The 18,526-nt window shown below is 42.6% G+C and overlaps 1 protein-coding gene across 6 annotated transcripts in view; it reads left to right on the top strand.

Moving 5' to 3' along the window:
* The window catches only part of LOC119401738 (eye-specific diacylglycerol kinase), a 604,253-nt gene extending 589,049 nt beyond the window's left edge, over positions 1–15,204 (top strand). For 5 of the 6 annotated variants that reach the window (XM_037668684.2, XM_049418127.1, XM_037668685.2 and 2 more), the window contains exons 21-29: positions 1,157–1,445; positions 2,344–2,379; positions 3,780–3,820; positions 4,947–4,984; positions 6,128–6,248; positions 10,178–10,214; positions 10,964–11,063; positions 11,300–11,363; positions 13,246–15,204. In XM_037668684.2, the coding sequence (XP_037524612.1) occupies positions 1,157–1,445; positions 2,344–2,379; positions 3,780–3,820; positions 4,947–4,984; positions 6,128–6,248; positions 10,178–10,214; positions 10,964–11,063; positions 11,300–11,363; positions 13,246–13,295 (776 nt within the window). In that variant the 3' untranslated portion in view covers positions 13,296–15,204. Of the gene's footprint in view, positions 1–1,156; positions 1,446–2,343; positions 2,380–3,779; positions 3,821–4,946; positions 4,985–6,127; positions 6,249–10,177; positions 10,216–10,963; positions 11,064–11,299; positions 11,364–13,245 lie in introns of those variants that run through there. The other variant, XR_007417067.1, reaches the window with a different exon arrangement.
* The last annotated feature ends 3,322 nt before the right edge of the window (positions 15,205–18,526 follow it).

The raw sequence follows: 18,526 nt of genomic DNA, 5'->3' as shown, positions 1-18,526 counted from the left end.
CCACACGAATTTCTTTGTGCAAAATGTGCACTGTCTAAAACGAAGAGCAAGCTCAACAAAATCTAACGGAACTTTCTTGATTAGCGGTGATTAGATCAGTAGAGCATAAATGCGATGTCAGTCATTTAACAGCAATTTCATCATGCGAACCTGCTCAGCTTGTTCAGTGACGTGTCTCTCCTTGCATTGGTTGATGTACACGAGTGATTTCCAAACTTTAAACTTGAGAGAAATAGAAGTTAAACGTGTATTATCACTTGAACAAAAAGCAGAATCGCAAATAACGGAGCAAATTAATCATTTTGCTGGAGAATAGCGTTCATTGATTGATTACAAGTATACTCGCTTTACCAAAGTACTACTACAGGCTGTGGTCCTTGTCAGAGCTAAATGAAAACTTCACTGACGGACTTCCCAATGCTGCCCCAGCGTCCTTGTTTTCTTTCACTTTAGCCGAAACCAAACTTCTTTGCAGATTTTTTTTTACAACATAAGTGTATATGGAATGTCCCAGCCAGCATTAGCCACGCCTTAAGAAAATGCAGATATGAACGGGCACTGTATACAGTTATGTGGCCTATGCAGTGTTACAGTGTTTGGTGATCTATCCTCTTCTACCACTAACACATATTGAGTGCTAATTACTTGGCTTATATGAAGTAAATACAGTAGACGCTCAGTAAATGGAATACTCATGAACGGAATTGCTGCTTAATTGGAGCAACTACTTCTAACGTGATTGGTTTCGTACTTGAATCCTCCTGCACCTCTGTTAATGTCTCAGTAAATGGCACTCCTGCTAAACAGAACATATTTTTTCAGTCCCTTCAGGTTCTGTTTCATGAGGGTCAGCTGTAATTTTAAAGATGACCGGACAGCTTGGCCAATGTCAGCTCAAACAACCTATAGAAGTACAATCGAACTTTGATAAGAGTGGAGACATATTAGACTCAGTGAATTAGAAATTGTCTCATTGCATTTACAATGTGGTAGGCATAAATAATCATAAGGAATATCAAATAGTATAACGAAAATAATTTTGTCTCAGATGCAGCACTTTTGTAATGGCATGTTACAGGAACTAAAAGATGGATGCAGAGCCACAAGTAGATTGTTAAGCATGCATCTTCGTTTCTTTCTTTCACTCGCCACATAGCCTGCACAGCAGAGAGGTTCTTCCGCATCGACCGAGCTCAGGAGCAGCTACACTACGTCGTCGACATCGGTCAGGACGGCGTGTACATCCTCGACCCGGAGCAATCGCCGATTGCACCGGAGCCTCCGCCACCGCCGCTGTCGTCACCCACGACAGAGGAGACCAGTGGCCTGGACAGTTCGTCCGCCTTGAAGGAGAGCGCAGAAAGCTTAGCAGCTGTAGCAGCGGCCACGATTGCAGCCGCAGCCGCAGCTGAAGCCGAGACAAAGGAGCCAGCTCCTACGTGGAGGTGAGCTTGGATAGTAAAATGAGAGGCATTTTAAATGGCAGCAGAGACAGAACATTAATATTACTGGTAACAGGGGTGTCTGTTTGTTTGTTTGTTTGGCTTTTCGAACCCGCCACGGTGGTCTAGTGGTTATGGTGCTCAATTGCTGACCCGAAGGTTGCAGGATCGAAATGCGAAATGCGCAAAATTTCCGGAGCCCTCTATTACAGCGTCTCTTATTATCAGGGCATTGTGGAACGTAAAACCCCAACGTTTATTATTATGATATTGAATTGCTAGCTATCTGCCAAAATAACGTTGTTTGCTTGTTAATTGTATATTTTAATGTAGGCTGAAGTTCTTAATGGTAATTTGACACTTCAGAGCAGAAATGTGCATAAAGTGTATACTTAATGATTATTCAGATGTCCAGGAATTCAACATTTACAGCCAGATGTTGTATCTCTGTTGACATCACATGTCTTCAGTGTACAATGTGATAAGGAATCATTGGTTGTTGAATGTTGCTGGGCCCTTTAGTATTCCAACAGGCGAAGTTTTCCATATAAGTCCAGTTGTTGAAATATTACCTATGCTGACATTTCTTGTAGAACACCTTCACATTACTTTAAGCCCCCATCTTACCTTTTACTTCTGTTATGTCCGACTAATGTATGATGTGGCAGATTATATTCATCATTGTTGACAATAATCGTTTTACATGCTATTTCTGCAACTTCATTGTAGTATTGCATCATGAAATCGCACAGCGAGGTACAGGTCAACCTAAACTTGTTAGCCACTGTTGTATTCAGTTTTCGTTCTGTGTTCATCTATGCTTGCTTTGGCCCATATCGTATTTGACACATGAAAAATTCATGTAAGGAGCTTGTCTTAAGTTTTTTTTTCTAATTTTTAGCACTCCTACTAGCACGCAGGACAACAAGGAGCAAAAGTGAGTACTTTTTACAGTTGCATGAAATGTTTTGCAAGCGTTTTCTGATTTATGACTAAAGCTGAAAGACTTTTGCTGATTTATGAATACAGCTGAAAGACTGAGAGCCAAATGTCACTTAATAATATTTTTTTGCACAGAAATGATTTTGTTGTCCCACTACATTTATTGGTGTCTTATTAAGCACTTTTACAATTGGCTGGCATCTGTTTCATTAGGCACTGTAGCTTATGAAGTGCTGTATGACGTGTCTTCAAGAAGTTGTGTCGTCTTTATGAGCTCACTGGTTGAGCATTGGGAATACTATAAGGAAGTCTTCAGGTTATGTATTTATGGCAGAACATTTGCCAACAGAAGGGTTGCGGCTTTCCCGTTCATTAGGGATATGCTGCTGAATTCCCGAAACATCTGCCTTCAACAACTGTCAGCGATTGGTGACCCAAGTTTTTGCTAGCTCTCTTTTGACAGCAACTAGCTTCCATGTAAATGAACGCACCTTTGCATGTTTGTCTATAAAGCAAATTACCTCTGTGTAAATAAAGGCGACATTGCATGATCTTTCGGGCAAGTAGTGGTTCCAAGTGTTTCTGAATGATTAATACTATCATAAGCTCTTCTTCTGCAAAATTTGAGCAAGAACAGAGCAGCAGTAGACACTAAATATTTTTTTTTCTTGTTGTTAAATGGAATATCCACATTTCTGTACGCTTTTTAGGCTTAAGCAGGGCAATCTAAGCCTATCTAGAACGTGCTCTTCATTTTGACTTCCAAAAAAACCACTTGGTTCGGTGTAAACACTACTTCTGCTTGTGCACATAGGGGCTATTGACATCATTAAGCTTAATGAAAGCAGGTTAAGCCTAACGAGAATTTCCTAATTTCTAGTTCTGCCCTTTAAATTGTTGTCTGAATTAAATCTACTTGTACACAGTGAGGAGGCTGCTTCAAATCGTCGATCAAATGTGCAGAGCAGATGCCTGCTCTTAGTTTGCGGTTTGTGTTTCAGTTGTTTACTCTGTAATGAACAATACAAGATGACGATGAAGCAGCCAAACAAGCAAATGCAAGCGCGAGTCGCTGGCTACCACTAACACTGTACCCCGCATCTCCACCAAATGTCACGTGATTGGTTGACATATAAACATCAAGGAATGACAAGGGACGTCCAGGGCTAATGTCACGGAGCGACGGGCATCAAGTAGCCAAAATCCAGGCTAGCGCAAGCTCAGGTTGTGTGGCTACCACTAACACTGTGGCTTGCTTGCTTGGCTGCTTCGTTGTTGTCTTGTTTTGTTCATTACAACTGCTGTAAATTGAGCGCATGCATACACTGAACAGGTGAGTGCGTAATTTTGCTCTTTGTGCTGGCAGTGGGGATATCAGTGGTGTTTTGTTTTCAGAGTTGAGGCTGGGGAACAGCCACAGCCAACTTCATCGCACGGTATGTTTCATTTGCTCTTAAATGTGTCATTCAAAGGTATACATGCTTTAAAAAAAGAAGAAAAAAAAGCCTTTGCTTCGCATTAGCTTTATTTTTTCATTTTACCATGTTTGTTATGTACCTACTGCTAGACAGAAAGCTTAGTCATGACCACTGAAATCTGAGAATTCTTGGAAATGCATTTTAGTACGCATACGATCACATAACTTAATACGTGTTTAATGATGTGCATGTGAATGTGGTTGCCCTAATAAGTGCTTGCACTACGATAGCATTGTTGCTTTTTAATTCATGTCTCCAAAGAAGAGATTGAAAATAAGATGAAAGAACACGTACATTTATCTTCACTTATCACCATAGCGAGAGCTCAGTAGGCTCAAGTTTGGTTAACCCTTTGAGAAGCTTTGTACGCAGTTGTGTACAGCACTTGCTTTTGCTAATTTCATCAAATAAAGGCTAAGAAGGATAACGATATACATTCACGTTTGACGGAATTGAACCTCCTGCATTATAAATGTCTTCATTTAACTTCACTTTGCGGTGTATTGTTGCATATGATCACTTTACTGAAAGCACTACCATGTTCGACGAGTCGTTCGACGTGCCGCTTCCCGCGAGCCACGTCAAAAGTATAATCTTTTTTTTTTTTGCTTAAAATGGACATTACCAAAAACGAACTTAAACTGCATTTCTAGCCTTCTACTTATGCAAACACGTAGCATGATTTAGTTGAGGATAAATGGGTATTTAATTACAATTTACTTAGGAATAATCACTACAACCCACATAAATCTACATATTATGATATTATTTTTGTTAAAATATAATAAAATTATTTTTGTTAAAATAAAATAAAATATAGCGTGCCTTGAGGTAATGTGTCAGTTTGACCCATTTACAGATAGTTATTCATACGTGGCGTCTGAAAGTGTTAATACTCTGTGATGATTGTTAAAATTGCCTTTGACGAAAACCTCGAGTTAGCTGAGCTGCGCACAACTTTGATGGGAAATGCTTGTCATGTGTTTGGCTTGGCTTCGTGCTTTGCTATGTGTTTGAGCCTTTGCCGCTAACCGCTCTCGTTTGCGTGTGAATAACAAATTAACAACCCTGTGTCTGCTTGCAGAAGTAATCGTGGCTGCCAAAACGGGAGATCTCTTAAGGGTACGTTCACTCAGTGCCTCATATGAGAAGCTGAAAGTGGTAGCGCCGCGCTCTCATTTACCACATTTACTCGCATAATGATTGCCCTCACATAACGATCGCACCCTGAACTTAGGTGATGGCGGTTATTTACGTTATGATGCCACATGTTTGTTTTGGGAGGTAGCCACTGCGCAAAAAAGCGCAGTTGCATCTGGCTTTGCACAGTTGTGCTATGAATTCAATATACATGTCACAATAGCCTTTAAAGACTATTCAGCATGCGCTCCAGAACGGGACTGTCCCCCATAGTTTCTCCAACAGTGAAATTAGGTGCGCTGTTATATCCACCAGCATGAAGATGACGAAAAAGATGGTTTATCAACCCACTTTTTTTTGCGGCTTTTGTGATCACCCGCATGAGCACCGCGCTATCTGTAAAGAGATCGTGGCATCCTTAGTAAAATTGTGCTTGCAGTAACGCAGTGCAGCATTCGAACTATTTAAAGCGGCAGTGACCGTTTTCTTACTTTTGCGTAGTATAGCACGATGATTTTCCAATACTTACATTTCCGAGTTAATCTTATAATTGTTTCACATAAACAATTTAAGGTACCCGGGTTGAATGTATCTGGATTGAACCATAATTACTGGAATTATGTGATTTGCATGATACCGTGTGATGCAAAATGCTGCTGTTTACAAGTCTCTGATGCATGCTTGAAGACCACAGCTGGAGCTAAAAAGCTTATTCCATAGTGTCACTGCAACGACCATTCTCCTGCATTACCCTGTTACCGACCTGTTACCCTGTATGTGTGAATTCCTTTCCTTAAAAAGCTTGCTGCAACGAACATTCACTCTAGCTCAATTCTTTACGAGCAATTAGTGAATACCACTGAAACAGTCTTCAATGAATGAACTTGAATGAAGCGTTAAAAAAAGCCTGCGAGATTTCTTCAGCTTCGTTGACTGTCTGCTTTGTACAGTGGCTCTTGCAGCTGTTTCCAACATTTTACAGACCTCTTTTTTTTAGATTTTACTTTTTTTGTAACAAATGATTTAACGACACCCCTTGAATGAAAATGTTGGTGATCATACATGAGTCTCTTTGACTAACATTTGTCTTTCTTTGTTTTCTGTCGAACCGTCATGGGTGTGTAGATAAGGCAGCTTTGTGACAGTGGTCACAGCCTGCTGTCGACAGACGACAGCGGGATGACGGCACTACACCACGCCGCTCGCTACGGACAAAAGGATGTCGTCCGATACATTGTCGCCAGCGGTAAGTGCATTTCATGCAAGGCTGGTGTGTGTGTAATCAGCGTAGTGTAGCGTGTAAGTACTATATCAGCCTTGTATATATTTTATATATACACACACACATAATATTTGTGCATGCGCGTGCATCTGTCCCATATTTCGTGTTGTTTCTTTGTTTCATTGTTCTCATGTTTTTCACGTTTTGTTGTTTCTTAGAAAAAAACAACCAAGCAAATTTCAGCATGAAATGTGTGCCGGATTTCGAGGTTATCTGAGGCCACCTACAACTTTACAAATGACATGTTAGCAGTTCAAGCAATAATTGAAATGTTGATTAATTAAAGACAATAATCAATACTTCATGAAAAAAATACTGATTGTAACTACACACAACTACCACTAATGTGCAGTTTGTAAGATTTTTACAGAGGTCTTGGTTGTTGTTTTTTTTTAAGTCTTGGTAAATATTAGTGTCATGCACACACATACACACACCAGTACATCTATACTGACGAGGTGTTTTTAACAGCGGAGATGTTAAAGCTTTTCGTTGTGTCGGGTAGTGTGAACAGGAGTGAACCGGCACGCGCTTGCTTCGTCCAGTTCATTCTGCTTCGCTCCCACAACACGTGCGCTGATTTGTCCCGCTGTGGAATGCAATAACTATGATGGGCAAGTATGTTACATGACTAAAAATCACTAACACCACGTAACCGTAGGCGTGCGCACAGGGGGGGGGGGCAGGGGGGGCGGCCGCGCCCCCTAATCGCCTGAGAGGGGGGCGCAAAATCTGCCCCGTAGATTGACCCTTCTGGTCACCTCAGAGGGGGGGGGGGGGCACGAAATCTGCCCCATACATTGACTTAGTAGGGTGGGGGGGCGCTGTGATGAACCTTTGCCCCCCCTGATGGGGAACCCTGCACACGCCTATGCATGTAACAACTAGTCACGAGACTAAAACCACGTAACATCACGTAACAACTGGTCACACGACTAAAATTCCGTAACATCACGTAACAGCTAGTCTCATGACATGTTCCCACCATAAACTGCATAACTAGTCAAGTGACCCAAAATCACATAACATCACTTAACAGCTAGTCACGTAACATGTTCTCACCAAAACCAGGTAACATTTAGTCATGTGACATGTTCCCCGCCAAAACCACATAACTAGTCACGTGACTAAAATCACGTAACAACTGGTCACGTGACATGTTCCCACCAAGAACCACATAAGAGCTAGTCACCTGACCAAAACCACATCACATAACAGCTAGTCACGTGACATGTTCCCACCAAAACCACGTGACACGTGTGTAGTGTGAGGAACTAACAAAAACCGGAGGATAACCAAGTCTAACCATACTTGATAGTAAAAGCTTAGCATATCTAGCAAAAGCTTTGCATCACTGTCAAAAACTAACACTAAGGTCAAACACTAGCTCATCTGTTAGTTCCAGCCTTGCGCCACTAGTGCGAGCTGCACTTTTTTCAATGGGACAAACATACTTAGGAAGATAATGGGCACAACTTTGCAGTTATCTTAATATTGTTTTACAACGGTTTAGACCGGTGGGCCGATCTTCATCAAGCCTACATATATACAGGGCGCCCCAGCTAACTTTAGCCAGAGCATAAAAAATATGCCGATGTACTATATGATGACGCTACCAAATGCAAGTTGCTTACTATTGCATGGAGTGAATCACACTATTTCTAGTGCTCTGCTTAACTGCCTAATTAGGCAACATTAATTAACCAATTTTTGAAACAACGCTGATGGGAAAAAAATTCTAATGCAAAAGTGGTAGATCGGTTTGCAAAACATCCGATTAGACCATTTCAAGGCATTCTATCTGTTAAGTATTACCGTATTTTCCGGTGTATAAGACGCACCTTTTTTCCTAGATTTTCGCTGGTGCGTCTTATACAACGGTGCGTCTTATATACGCAAAAAGTCACGTGATTCTGCGAGACCAATTTGTTTATATTTAATTTATGAGTACGATAAACAGAGCTCGAGAGCATTCGTAAAAATATATCTAGTTTTGTTTTAACAATGAAGCGGCTGCGATCTTAGATGTCAGCTACTTGCTGTTCAAGCAGCGCGGCGACCACGGAGATTACGGCCGCAATGAAAGCCACCACTGTCGCGTGCCCCATTGTACTGTTTGAATTGTTTGTTCTTAAACGAAGAATTAAACCCACAGAACTGAGGCAATAAATAAAAAAGAGCACCACAACGGTCCATTGTAACGTTGTAGCGCCCACAATATCAGTTACAAAAGCGAAAGTACCACTTCATTATCATCATCATCAGTTTCCGTGTGAGGCGTCGCTGCAGTCCAGCAGTAGTCGCAGCTTCCGGCTTCCGGTCGCCATTTACGTTTTGTATGCGTGTGTAGGTGGTATCCGACGATCGTGTGATAAGCGTGCGGCGCGTTCGTTGTTTATGTGTTCTCGCCAAGTCTGGTAATGCCCTAAAGGTATGGTAGCCACCATAGTACAGGCAGTGCCAACGATGTGCTTCAAGGTGCTTACAATGCTGCGTAAAAGTTACTCAGAGGCTGACGACGGCAACCCAGCGATGCTGCCAACCGAGGCGGAAGAACTTTTGACAGTGCGCCGGAGGATGTGGCTTCAAATCCAGTAGAATAAATAGTGGTTTTCTGCGCCTTAATAAAACTGCTGCTTACAGATATTCAGTGCCGTGCGTGACTACGCATTTCGCAATCAATGTACTGTGCGTGGGTCATTGTGTTTTATCATGTCGACTGAGTTAAAAATAGATGCATCTTATACAAAGGTGCGTCTTATATATCATTTTTTCTTTCGAAAGTCGTAAAAAGTAGGGGTGCGTCTTATACAAAGGTGCGACTTATACACCGGAAAATACGGTAGTGTTTTTCTGAGTACTACAGATTGCGCACGTAACTGTCCTGAAAGGTTCTGGCAGGAAGAAAACCTAGTGTTAATTTGATTGGCAAGAGCCAAACACATTCTTCACATATTTTTGAGGCAAGGAACCGAGAATGATGAAAGAAGCGGTGCATTTTGTTTCACAGTTTCACGACCAGCTCTTTTTTTTTTTCATGGAATTAGACAAAACAAGTGCCAACGTAACCTGCCTCTGTATGTGTGAAGCACTCTTGGGAGTAATGAAATTACGGTAATGACATTGCAGCAATTTAATTACTTTTTGCTGTAATGAGAGGGTAATAAAACACTTTTGTGGGCTGCCAAAAAGAACGGCAGGAAGTGTAAGATAGAAGCTTGCGATGAAAAAATTAGTAAACAGGGGGTGGGTGCTCTAGCTGACATTTCGACAAGTGGACTTTTCTTCAAGGCTGGAACTGCCTTGAAGAAGTTCCAGCATTGAAGAAGACAAGTCCACTTGTCGGAACGTCAGCTCGAGCGCCCACCCCCTGTTTACAGATTTTTGTGGGCTGGTAATTTAGTATATAATGAATTCCTCCAGGTGAGTAACTTCAAGAAAATTACTCGTTACTTTCTCAATTACTTTTGGCTGAAATATAGCATGTCCTTTTCTCCCGCGGCACCAAAAATTCACCAGAAATGGAAAAAAGGAAGTAACGAAGACAAGTTAAATCTGAGCAACAAGCCTTAAGCATGAGAACGAGGCAGGCCCGCAAAAAGCCGCGTAGCATCCAAAACTCGAAGCCTTGAGTAACAAATTGCTGGAAGGCCTCAGGCCTGGAAACTCCACACAATAATGAACTTTTGTTAAAGTAATTTAATTACATTTCAAATATAATAGTAATGTGATGTCATTACTTTTGGCCAGGTGTAATTTGTAACATAATTAAATTACTTTTTAGGAGAAATTGGGCAATCTCTGGTGTGAAGTTGCCTCAATTCAATCACAATTCATTCCATTACGCAAGCTGTACTAATGTGTGCACTTTTCTTTCTTTTTTTTTACTGCAGCACCGCCAATGATCTTGGATATTGTGGACAAAGACAGGCAAGTCAGCTGTGTTTTTTTACAGTGAAAGCTGTTATGAGACACAATAACAGTGCCGTAGTTGTCCGCCACCACTGTCCGTAACCGCTTTTGTGGGAAATAAGAAAAAATTAAATGAGCGAAAATATCCAGGATCGGATGGGATTTGAACCCGGGCCCTCTGCGTGGCAGTGGAGTATTCTACCACAGAACCACGCTGGTGCTTGAAACTCCTTTGCGAAAAGACCCTACACAGGCGTCATGTCGGGCAAGGAATCGCGTTAACATATGTAATATAGCGTGGCAGAAGAGTAAAATAACAGCCAGGTGTCACACAGTGCTAACTGCGCAACGAGTGTGTGGTTTAATGCTTCCCAACGACTGCAAGGTGCTGAGCCATAATTCTTCGTCGTCAGCCACATGTAGCATCAACAAAGTGCACAAAATGCCTTAGAGATGTGTAGTGGGTACCATGCTTATCCACAAAAAGACGAATGATGGTATTGTGGGTGCTTCCCTACTTCACAAAAATTATGATTTATGGCGCAGTGGATACCATGCATGTGTATTTGTATTAGAACTTGTATTGCACCAAGAGAGTTTAGAACAGGCTCTGGAAAGGCCGCGCTTCTAGCTTTCGCTGTGATTGTGCTGCGCATTCCGCGCAGGCCTTGCATTTTTAGTTACTGCAGCTTTATTTTAACTATGGCGATCAATGATGGGTGGTATTGGTGTTTCAATTGGTCTTCACGCAAAAAACAAAATTGCAGGGGACAGACGGCTCTTCACAAAGCCGCAGCATACAAGCGGAGAACCATCTGTTGCATGCTCGTAGCAGCAGGAGCATCGCTGTCCAAGGCAGACTGCCAGGTATTTTATTACATTTCCTTCATTAGTAGCCTTTACCAGCATTTTGGCATTGGTACAGCGCAAAAAAAAAGAAGACTACAGCACAAAAGAAAGACGTAACCACCTCGTAACACTTGGCTCAAAACCATAAAATACAGCATATAGGTACTCGCTGACTGCTTCGCATGAAACCGATTCCCACAACGCATGGATGTGCCGATTTTAAAAATTTTTTGAATATTTATTTTTCGTTGTAGGGACAGACAGCGAAGCAGCTGGCTGCCAGAGCTGGCGATGAAGACTTGGCAGCATACCTGGAAAGTAAGTGGTGGCAGTGCCTTGTCGGTTTCAACTAAAGCTTTAATTTTCAAAAAGTAATTTAGAACTGACTTAAACATTTGGACTTTTGTCGTGATGGCTGAGTAGTTGTGCCATTCTGCTACTGCCGAGCGTCGGGCCATGATTCGGTTCTCAGCCACAGTGGCTGCATTTCGATGAGGGCGGGATGCAAACACTTTCAAGTCCTGAAATATCGTCACGTGTTGTGACAGGGAAGAAAGCAGGATGCACTCGGTAAAGATGAAATGCTTTATTGGGCAGCTTTGTGGCCACTAAAAGAAAATCTCAAAGTACAAGCAGCACTCGCTGTACACTGATAACGGTGAGACCAGTTCTTCAATCATACCAGTTGCGAAACTGTGTTCCTAAACCCAGACGTGCCCATGACCGATTTTTTTGGGGTCTTGCAGACTGTCGCGCCATCTGGGGAACAGCAATACAAAACACTGAATCGCTGCGGCGCTGCTCCCTGCGTGCACTCCTCGCAAGCTGCTCAACGGCACATGCAGCGCTGGCGTTGTCGCGAGCGTTTATTAGTTTATTTGCGAGTCAACAGATGACACGACAGTCAGCAGAACCCCGGAAATTTGGCCACTGGCGAGTTCAGATTTTGATACGAAGCCGTATGGGGAGTTTTGCAACTCGTCTCCCCGACTCCCTGTTACTGCCATCTAACAGGGAGTCGGGACCCTTGTCAAGCAGCCTGTGCGGCTTTTAGTCCCGTCCCCTCCTTTTTTGACAAAGGAAAATAAAGACGGATGAATGAATGCATGATTGAAAAACTCTGGGCGAGCACGGGCGTGGACTAATCTGCTTGTCTGTGGTGCTTCGCCTTTTGTAGATGCCTTACCGAGCCTTCCAGCGTTAACGCTGGTGCTCGCGTTAGCTCTAGAATAAACTTGGTTATGCATGTCCTGTGCATAATCTTAACAGAACGGTCTGAAACAATCGTGAAGTTTCCAAACTTATGGCGTGGCCTGCAACGAGTACACTCATACCTCGTTATAACAAAGTCACACCCGCCACGAAAATAAGTTCGTTATATCCGAAAATTCGTTATAAACATTTATTTTTAACACTGTGTCTATGACAAGACTATTTTTCATTTTCTTCGTTATAACCGATAATTCGTTATATCGAGGTTAGAGTGTAGTAGTAATAGGTTTTTTCAATAACATTGAAATAAAAGAAATAAGTGCGCGTGGCAATATATTGGCATTTAAGGAACCTAAGGTAGTGGAACTTAATCTGGCAGTGCATGTGAGATAGGTTGGTGATGATTTCTGCACTAAATTGAAGCTGTTTCATTTAATTTTTTTTTACATCTTTCTCATTTTGCGCTCTTTCATTCAGAATTTATTTGTACAGCGCAAAATGCGAGATGGAAGACAAAGAAACACAAACGGACAGCGCCGACTCTCAACACAGGGCTTATTGCATACGAGACAAACTTGAACGTCTACTTGCATGCGCAGGGGAAGTTGTTTATGAGCAAAAGAAAAGAAAAAACATGAAAGGTACCACAATCTGTTTATCGCCTGTGTGTGATGTTGAGGAATTCAATTTGTTTATCGCTTAAGGAGATAGAAGGCTGGATGATGCCCTTCGCACTGCTTTTCTTTATCGCACAGGCGATAAACGGATTGTTATACCTATCGTCTTTTTTTCTTTTTCTTTTGCGCATCACCAATTTTCTCTGCGCATGCGTGCAAACGTTCACGATTGTATCGTATGCAATAAATCCTCAGTTGACCATCAGCGCTGTCCATGTGTGCTTCCTTGTATTTCATCTCATATTTTGCACCGCACTAATCAATTGAAAATTAATCAAGACCAACTGTCTGTTTTGTTATCTACGATTCAGGCCAGGAGCACTTCGAGAGGCTCGTGCAGGATCGGGAGACGGCCGTCTGACGACAGCTGAATGCTGACGCCCTGCCCCGCGACGACAAGGGCCTCAGCTTTCCCCTTCCTCGGTCGTTCCTGTGGAACCACAAAGCCGCGGCTGCGAGACTGCGCTGAGCAAGCCAAGCGAAGGCTTCAGCCAATCCGGATCGTCGTCCTTACGTGAGACGCTGCCAGCGGGAGGCAGAGACGGGGCTGCCGGATGAGCCCCGCCCACTCTCTGTCCAAATCGCGGCACCTGTCAGTAGACGCCAAGTCGCGACGTTGTTGTGGCACGACGATGGAAGGAGCTTAAAGAAAAGTGGTACAGGCCTGAGGAGCAGAGAAGGCTGGGGTTATGGAGCAGTTGTAACGTTAGGTCAGAACGAAACGTTCAATAGTTTATGCCAGCCACTCACTGTGCGCACTTCTTCACGACAGGCACTTTCACCGATGCAATTGGCGCGATTCGTGCCATAGCGGGGCAGTTCGCCTTGCGTAGCCACATTCACCGACTAGTTCGTTCCATAGCATTTCATCGCGAACATCAGTAATGATTACGTGTTGAGAGGTGCTTACTTCTTGTCTGGCATAGTTACGTTTCATTCTGACCTGGCAGTCTACTAGCCATTCGCGTGGCAACGAGAAGAAGGCACTTCAAGCAGTTTTACCTGACTGTGTGTTTGCATGCTAGTTTTTCCTCGCTTCAGTAATTGTATCCAAGATTGTTTGTAAGCCTCGTTGGAGGAGACATTTGGATAATGCTTGGAGATCCTTTTCGAACCGCAGTCACTGCATACATTGGTTCCCAGTGAGCTTACTCGATATTCAAGAGCAATGACCATTTCTCGTGCTCTCGTTTGTGCAACACCTTTGTTGGATTTTGGCTCCTCTGCATCCAGCAGGAGCCTCTGTTTACTGGTTCTTTTGCTTGCTCGTCTGCAGCTAAGTTGGCAGTTAAGTGCCGTGATGGCTCATCTTTTTGGCAGCTGCCCAAGAGCTTAGATATTTGGTGCTTTCAAACACTGTGCTCACTTGAGTGCAAAGGATTCTGACAAGCTACGTTCACTCAGTATCCAAGGTACAGTGTATCCAATTTTACCCGTATGCTAATAGATGTAGGCTTGGCACATTCGTCGTGAGACATGTGTGAAAATCTTTATTAGAGTTTGTGTTCCACGAAAACGGGGCACCTGTTTCCGCACAGGATTCTGCCTTCACTGCATTTTTGCCTCTCGATGAACATGCGAGATGACCTATCATACATCTCCAAACACGTATACTATCTTGACGATTTTCGCACTTCTTTTACGGTTGCACACATTTTTTTACCTCTTTATGCAAGTCTCGTTAGACCACATCTGTCGCACCATTTTACAACTCTTAGCTTTCGGGTTTTCAAGTTTTTCTCAGCCCCTCTGAGTGTGCCGTGCTGGTCCCGAGGTCTCCAACCTAGCTAATCTTTTGTTGAGCGCGCCGGCGACGGGCAAATCGCCGTCGCGAAAAGAGATCTCCTGTTCTCTTTCCTTCGAGACTTGTAAATCGGCGCAGTCCAACACCTTCTTGCGCGAAATCCGGTGATAGCAGTGGCGGGCGAACGCACCAAAGCCTTCTCAACGTTCCTGCACCAAATGTCCTCAACAACATTGGCCTTATATGTCACCAGCGTGCTCCCTCCAGCGTGGTGGTGTGGGAGGCGGCGTCGGCGATGCTAGCGCCACCTCTGGGCGAGAGACGAAACCTCGAGTGGTCCCTTTGTGGAACAGCTTCCCCCCCGTTTCACCGTGAAGCTGGTAGGGTGGGGGTGGGGATGCAGTAGTTTCATTGAAACGTGCTACGCTAATATAAAGCTCTCGCATTACGTTGTACAATTTTGTATATTTAGCCCTTGTACCATAGTTGCGCAACTGTAGTAGAGCTAGTTGTTTCGACTGCCCCCCTCGAAGGATGAGAGAGAAAAAAAAAAGACGCATTTCTATCTCTGAGACACGTTTGAACTTTCGAGCAGTACACCTTATCTTTGATTTTTCGATTCCCGCAGCAACAGCTCGAGGAGGACCAAGGCATTTTCTCTGAGGCGCAAAGGCCTTGCCTCTGTGTGGTAGTGCGCCCCTCCGTAGGTGTTTTCTTTTTTTTGGTCCCGTTGAAAGGTCTTGTTTGTGAGCCCCTTGTTGCCATAGAAACAAGAACGCACACGTGCTTGTCGCATGTCAGTGGAAGAAGAATTTTTCGTGAGGGCACTGATTTTGACCCCACCGGTTGCAGCTTATCAGTGGCAGCTTGCGTTTATCAGTTACAGTCAAACCTCAATATAATGAATTCTCGTTTATAACGAATTACCGGTTATAATGAAGTCAGTGAAGAATAGTCGTGCCATTGATACAGTGTTACGATTATACCTTTATAACGAATTCTCGGATATAACGCAGCTATTTTCGTGTCAGGTGGGCTTTGTTATAGCACGGTTTGGCTGTACGCTTTTGCAGGTTGTTGTGTTATAGCATTATTGCAGCTGTTGATTTTCTTTTGATTCGCCTGTGTTTATACTTTTTTGCCTTGCTCACCGAAGTGGCAGCTGCATGTACAGAGTTTTTTTATGTTTGATGATTTCTGTTTCACTGTTTTTTGTATCAGTTATTTTGACACCCATCTCGATGGCTTCGAGATTTCAATCCTGGCATTTTGTGTGGGTTGCACTTTAAACTTACTCAGGCGTGCATTTCGAGAAACCAAGACTCACTTTCAGGCTGTTTGCTACTTCACACCCACCATTCTACTTCGTGCCCTGTGCTTTCGTTCGCAAGGTGAACTGTGTCACATCCTAAAGTAGCTTAGTACATGTTTTCGTTATTGTTAATTTGGAGAAAAGCTTTTAAAAAAAAACTAGGTTAGTCTTTGCGGCATTTGTTGGCGCACACTGCATTCTGAGAGTCGTGTCAGCTTTTATTATTTTTTTTTGTCATGGCAGGTAAATATACTCTGAGGCCTTGATTTTGGCATGGACGCACAACAGAAAGCCATAGACTTCAGGTTAACCAAAGGCCTTTTTTAATTAAGTTAAGCTCCCTCAAGATGCAGAGCAAATTTAAGGGAGCAAACATAATTCTGATATTGGTTTTGGTTGACTGGTATTTTTTTAATTATCTGAGTCGGGCATTATTCTGTATCGACGTCAGTCGCATTCAAAGATGTTTTAGTCAGTTTTGAAAACAAAACGTCTAACGGTGTGGGTAAAAGTTGAGGCCCCTTTTTTGTAATAGAGTTCATCCAAAGTTGCAAACAGCAGCTGTTAGAGCTGCCTTACGTTCCTACCAAGCTCTTGTCATTTCTTATGTAAAGCGAGATATACAATATTCTCTACTGCACTGAACTACAATGATTAGGCAGATACCTAACATACCTAGGGCACAGTTTCTTATTGCACCCTACTGTCCACATGACATTACGGTAACCAATGCACATAACTAGCTGACGCATCTAAGACGTTCTTTGAGTTGAACGGCAGTGTTCTTGCCACTGAATTGTTAGAAACTATGTTTAAAACTGAGCTTAATGTTCATGTAGTGTTCCTGCTGTTGCTCAGGTAGCCATCTTGTTGAGTTATCGAAGCAGCTTCGTGAAGTCGGGTTATCTGCCAGTGCACTGAACTGTATGCGAAACTCACTTTGTACTTTCCCCATCATCCTTGTGGAAAGGTTTCATTAAGCTGCACACGTGCACTTATATATATATATGTGTGTTTTCTTATTTGATTGTTTTTGTTTGCTGTGTTCTTTAATGTTTATGTTTGAGCAAAGGCTGTCAAGTCTGTTGTGGCCCGCAGTTTTCTCATGCATGCGTTTACATGAGCAAGAGCATAAATTTTAGTGTACCATTGCATGACAGCTTGTAGAAAGGGTAGTGTCTCTTAAACTTACCCAATGTGCAGTTGCACCAAAGAACAGTGCTTATACGTTGCAGCTTTTCCAAATCGCAGCTCAAAGACTCAATTCTCTTGGCTACGCCTTCAAGATACTGTAGAAGCCGCACAAACATCCAGAAAATCCTTAATTCCTAGACTTTCAAAGCAGCCTTTCGACATTTTGTTTCACTTACACTTATTGAGTTTGAACATACTACAGAATGTACAGAATGACAGTAGTGGGCTATTATCTTTTTCTTTGACATCTGCAATGATTTTGTATGAAGAGAAAGCATGTTTTACAGAAAGCATGGGGATTATCTTATCCGCTTGCTCTATGATGTTTCACTCAGTTTCTGGTGAAATACTACATGTCCACCGCTTACCAGATGTATATACAATATGAATTCCCGATGCCCCAAAATAGCAGAATTATGACGATGTACGCTTTCCTTGTTTTCGTTATTTTGATTTCACGTGGTATGCATCATGTTCATTTGATACAAATAAAGATGAAAGAGGAAGCTATAGAAGTAGTTTTTTTTTTTCGTATGAATTCATTTTTTTGTGTGTGGGTAGAAGAATCGACACCAGAAAGAACCTGAAAATATTTGTAGGAAAACTTCAGATGATTGTCCGTAAAACCATTGCCCTTTACGGGACACTGGTTAAACATGTTGACTTTTACGGAATACTATGTTTTACAGAATACTGGGTTTACAAAATACTGCAAATACGTTTCTGCAAGCAGCAGTGTCGGTGGTGCAATCTCGTAGTGCAGAGCTTAATCAGTGCGGACACAAAGCTAATTTCTGCAGAAAGAAGTTTCGTACTATTTTGCTGTTGGTTTTGAGGGTTGGCATAAATGTAGTCATCAGCACGCCCATTTGTTTAACAAGAATGCCTATGTGAGATCATTTCTAATGCATTCCCTAGTAGCATGGATGGTTGCCATAATGTTGCAGGAACATCCGCTTTGTTGCCATAATGTTGCAGCAACATTAGCATTGTTGTGACAACGTTGCTTCAGCATTTGGCGTTAGGGGTGTGGTTGGATTACGGCCGTCATTAACATATACACTACTGAAATTCATAGCTGATAATTTGGTGCTCTAAAAGCAGTAATATGTTTGCCATGAGATCTAACTTTTTATTGTTCAAAAAGCTTGTGCATGTAATAACATAACTTTACTGGGGACAAACTAATTGTGAAGAATGTTGCATAACTAGAAAGCAGTACTGAAGTGGATGTTATCTTCTGGTTAAATATTAGGTCAGTCTATTCTCAAGTTTCACACAAAGGCAGCATCTCACAGTGCGTGCAGTTTTATAAATGCCCTAGTAGCACGTATTGTTGCCA

The sequence above is a fragment of the Rhipicephalus sanguineus genome, chromosome 8, assembly GCF_013339695.2.
Source record: "Rhipicephalus sanguineus isolate Rsan-2018 chromosome 8, BIME_Rsan_1.4, whole genome shotgun sequence".
In the NCBI taxonomy this organism is placed as follows: domain Eukaryota; kingdom Metazoa; phylum Arthropoda; class Arachnida; order Ixodida; family Ixodidae; genus Rhipicephalus; species Rhipicephalus sanguineus.
The sequence above is the reverse complement of the archived record's forward strand: the minus strand, read 5'-3'. Positions and strand labels throughout refer to the sequence as shown.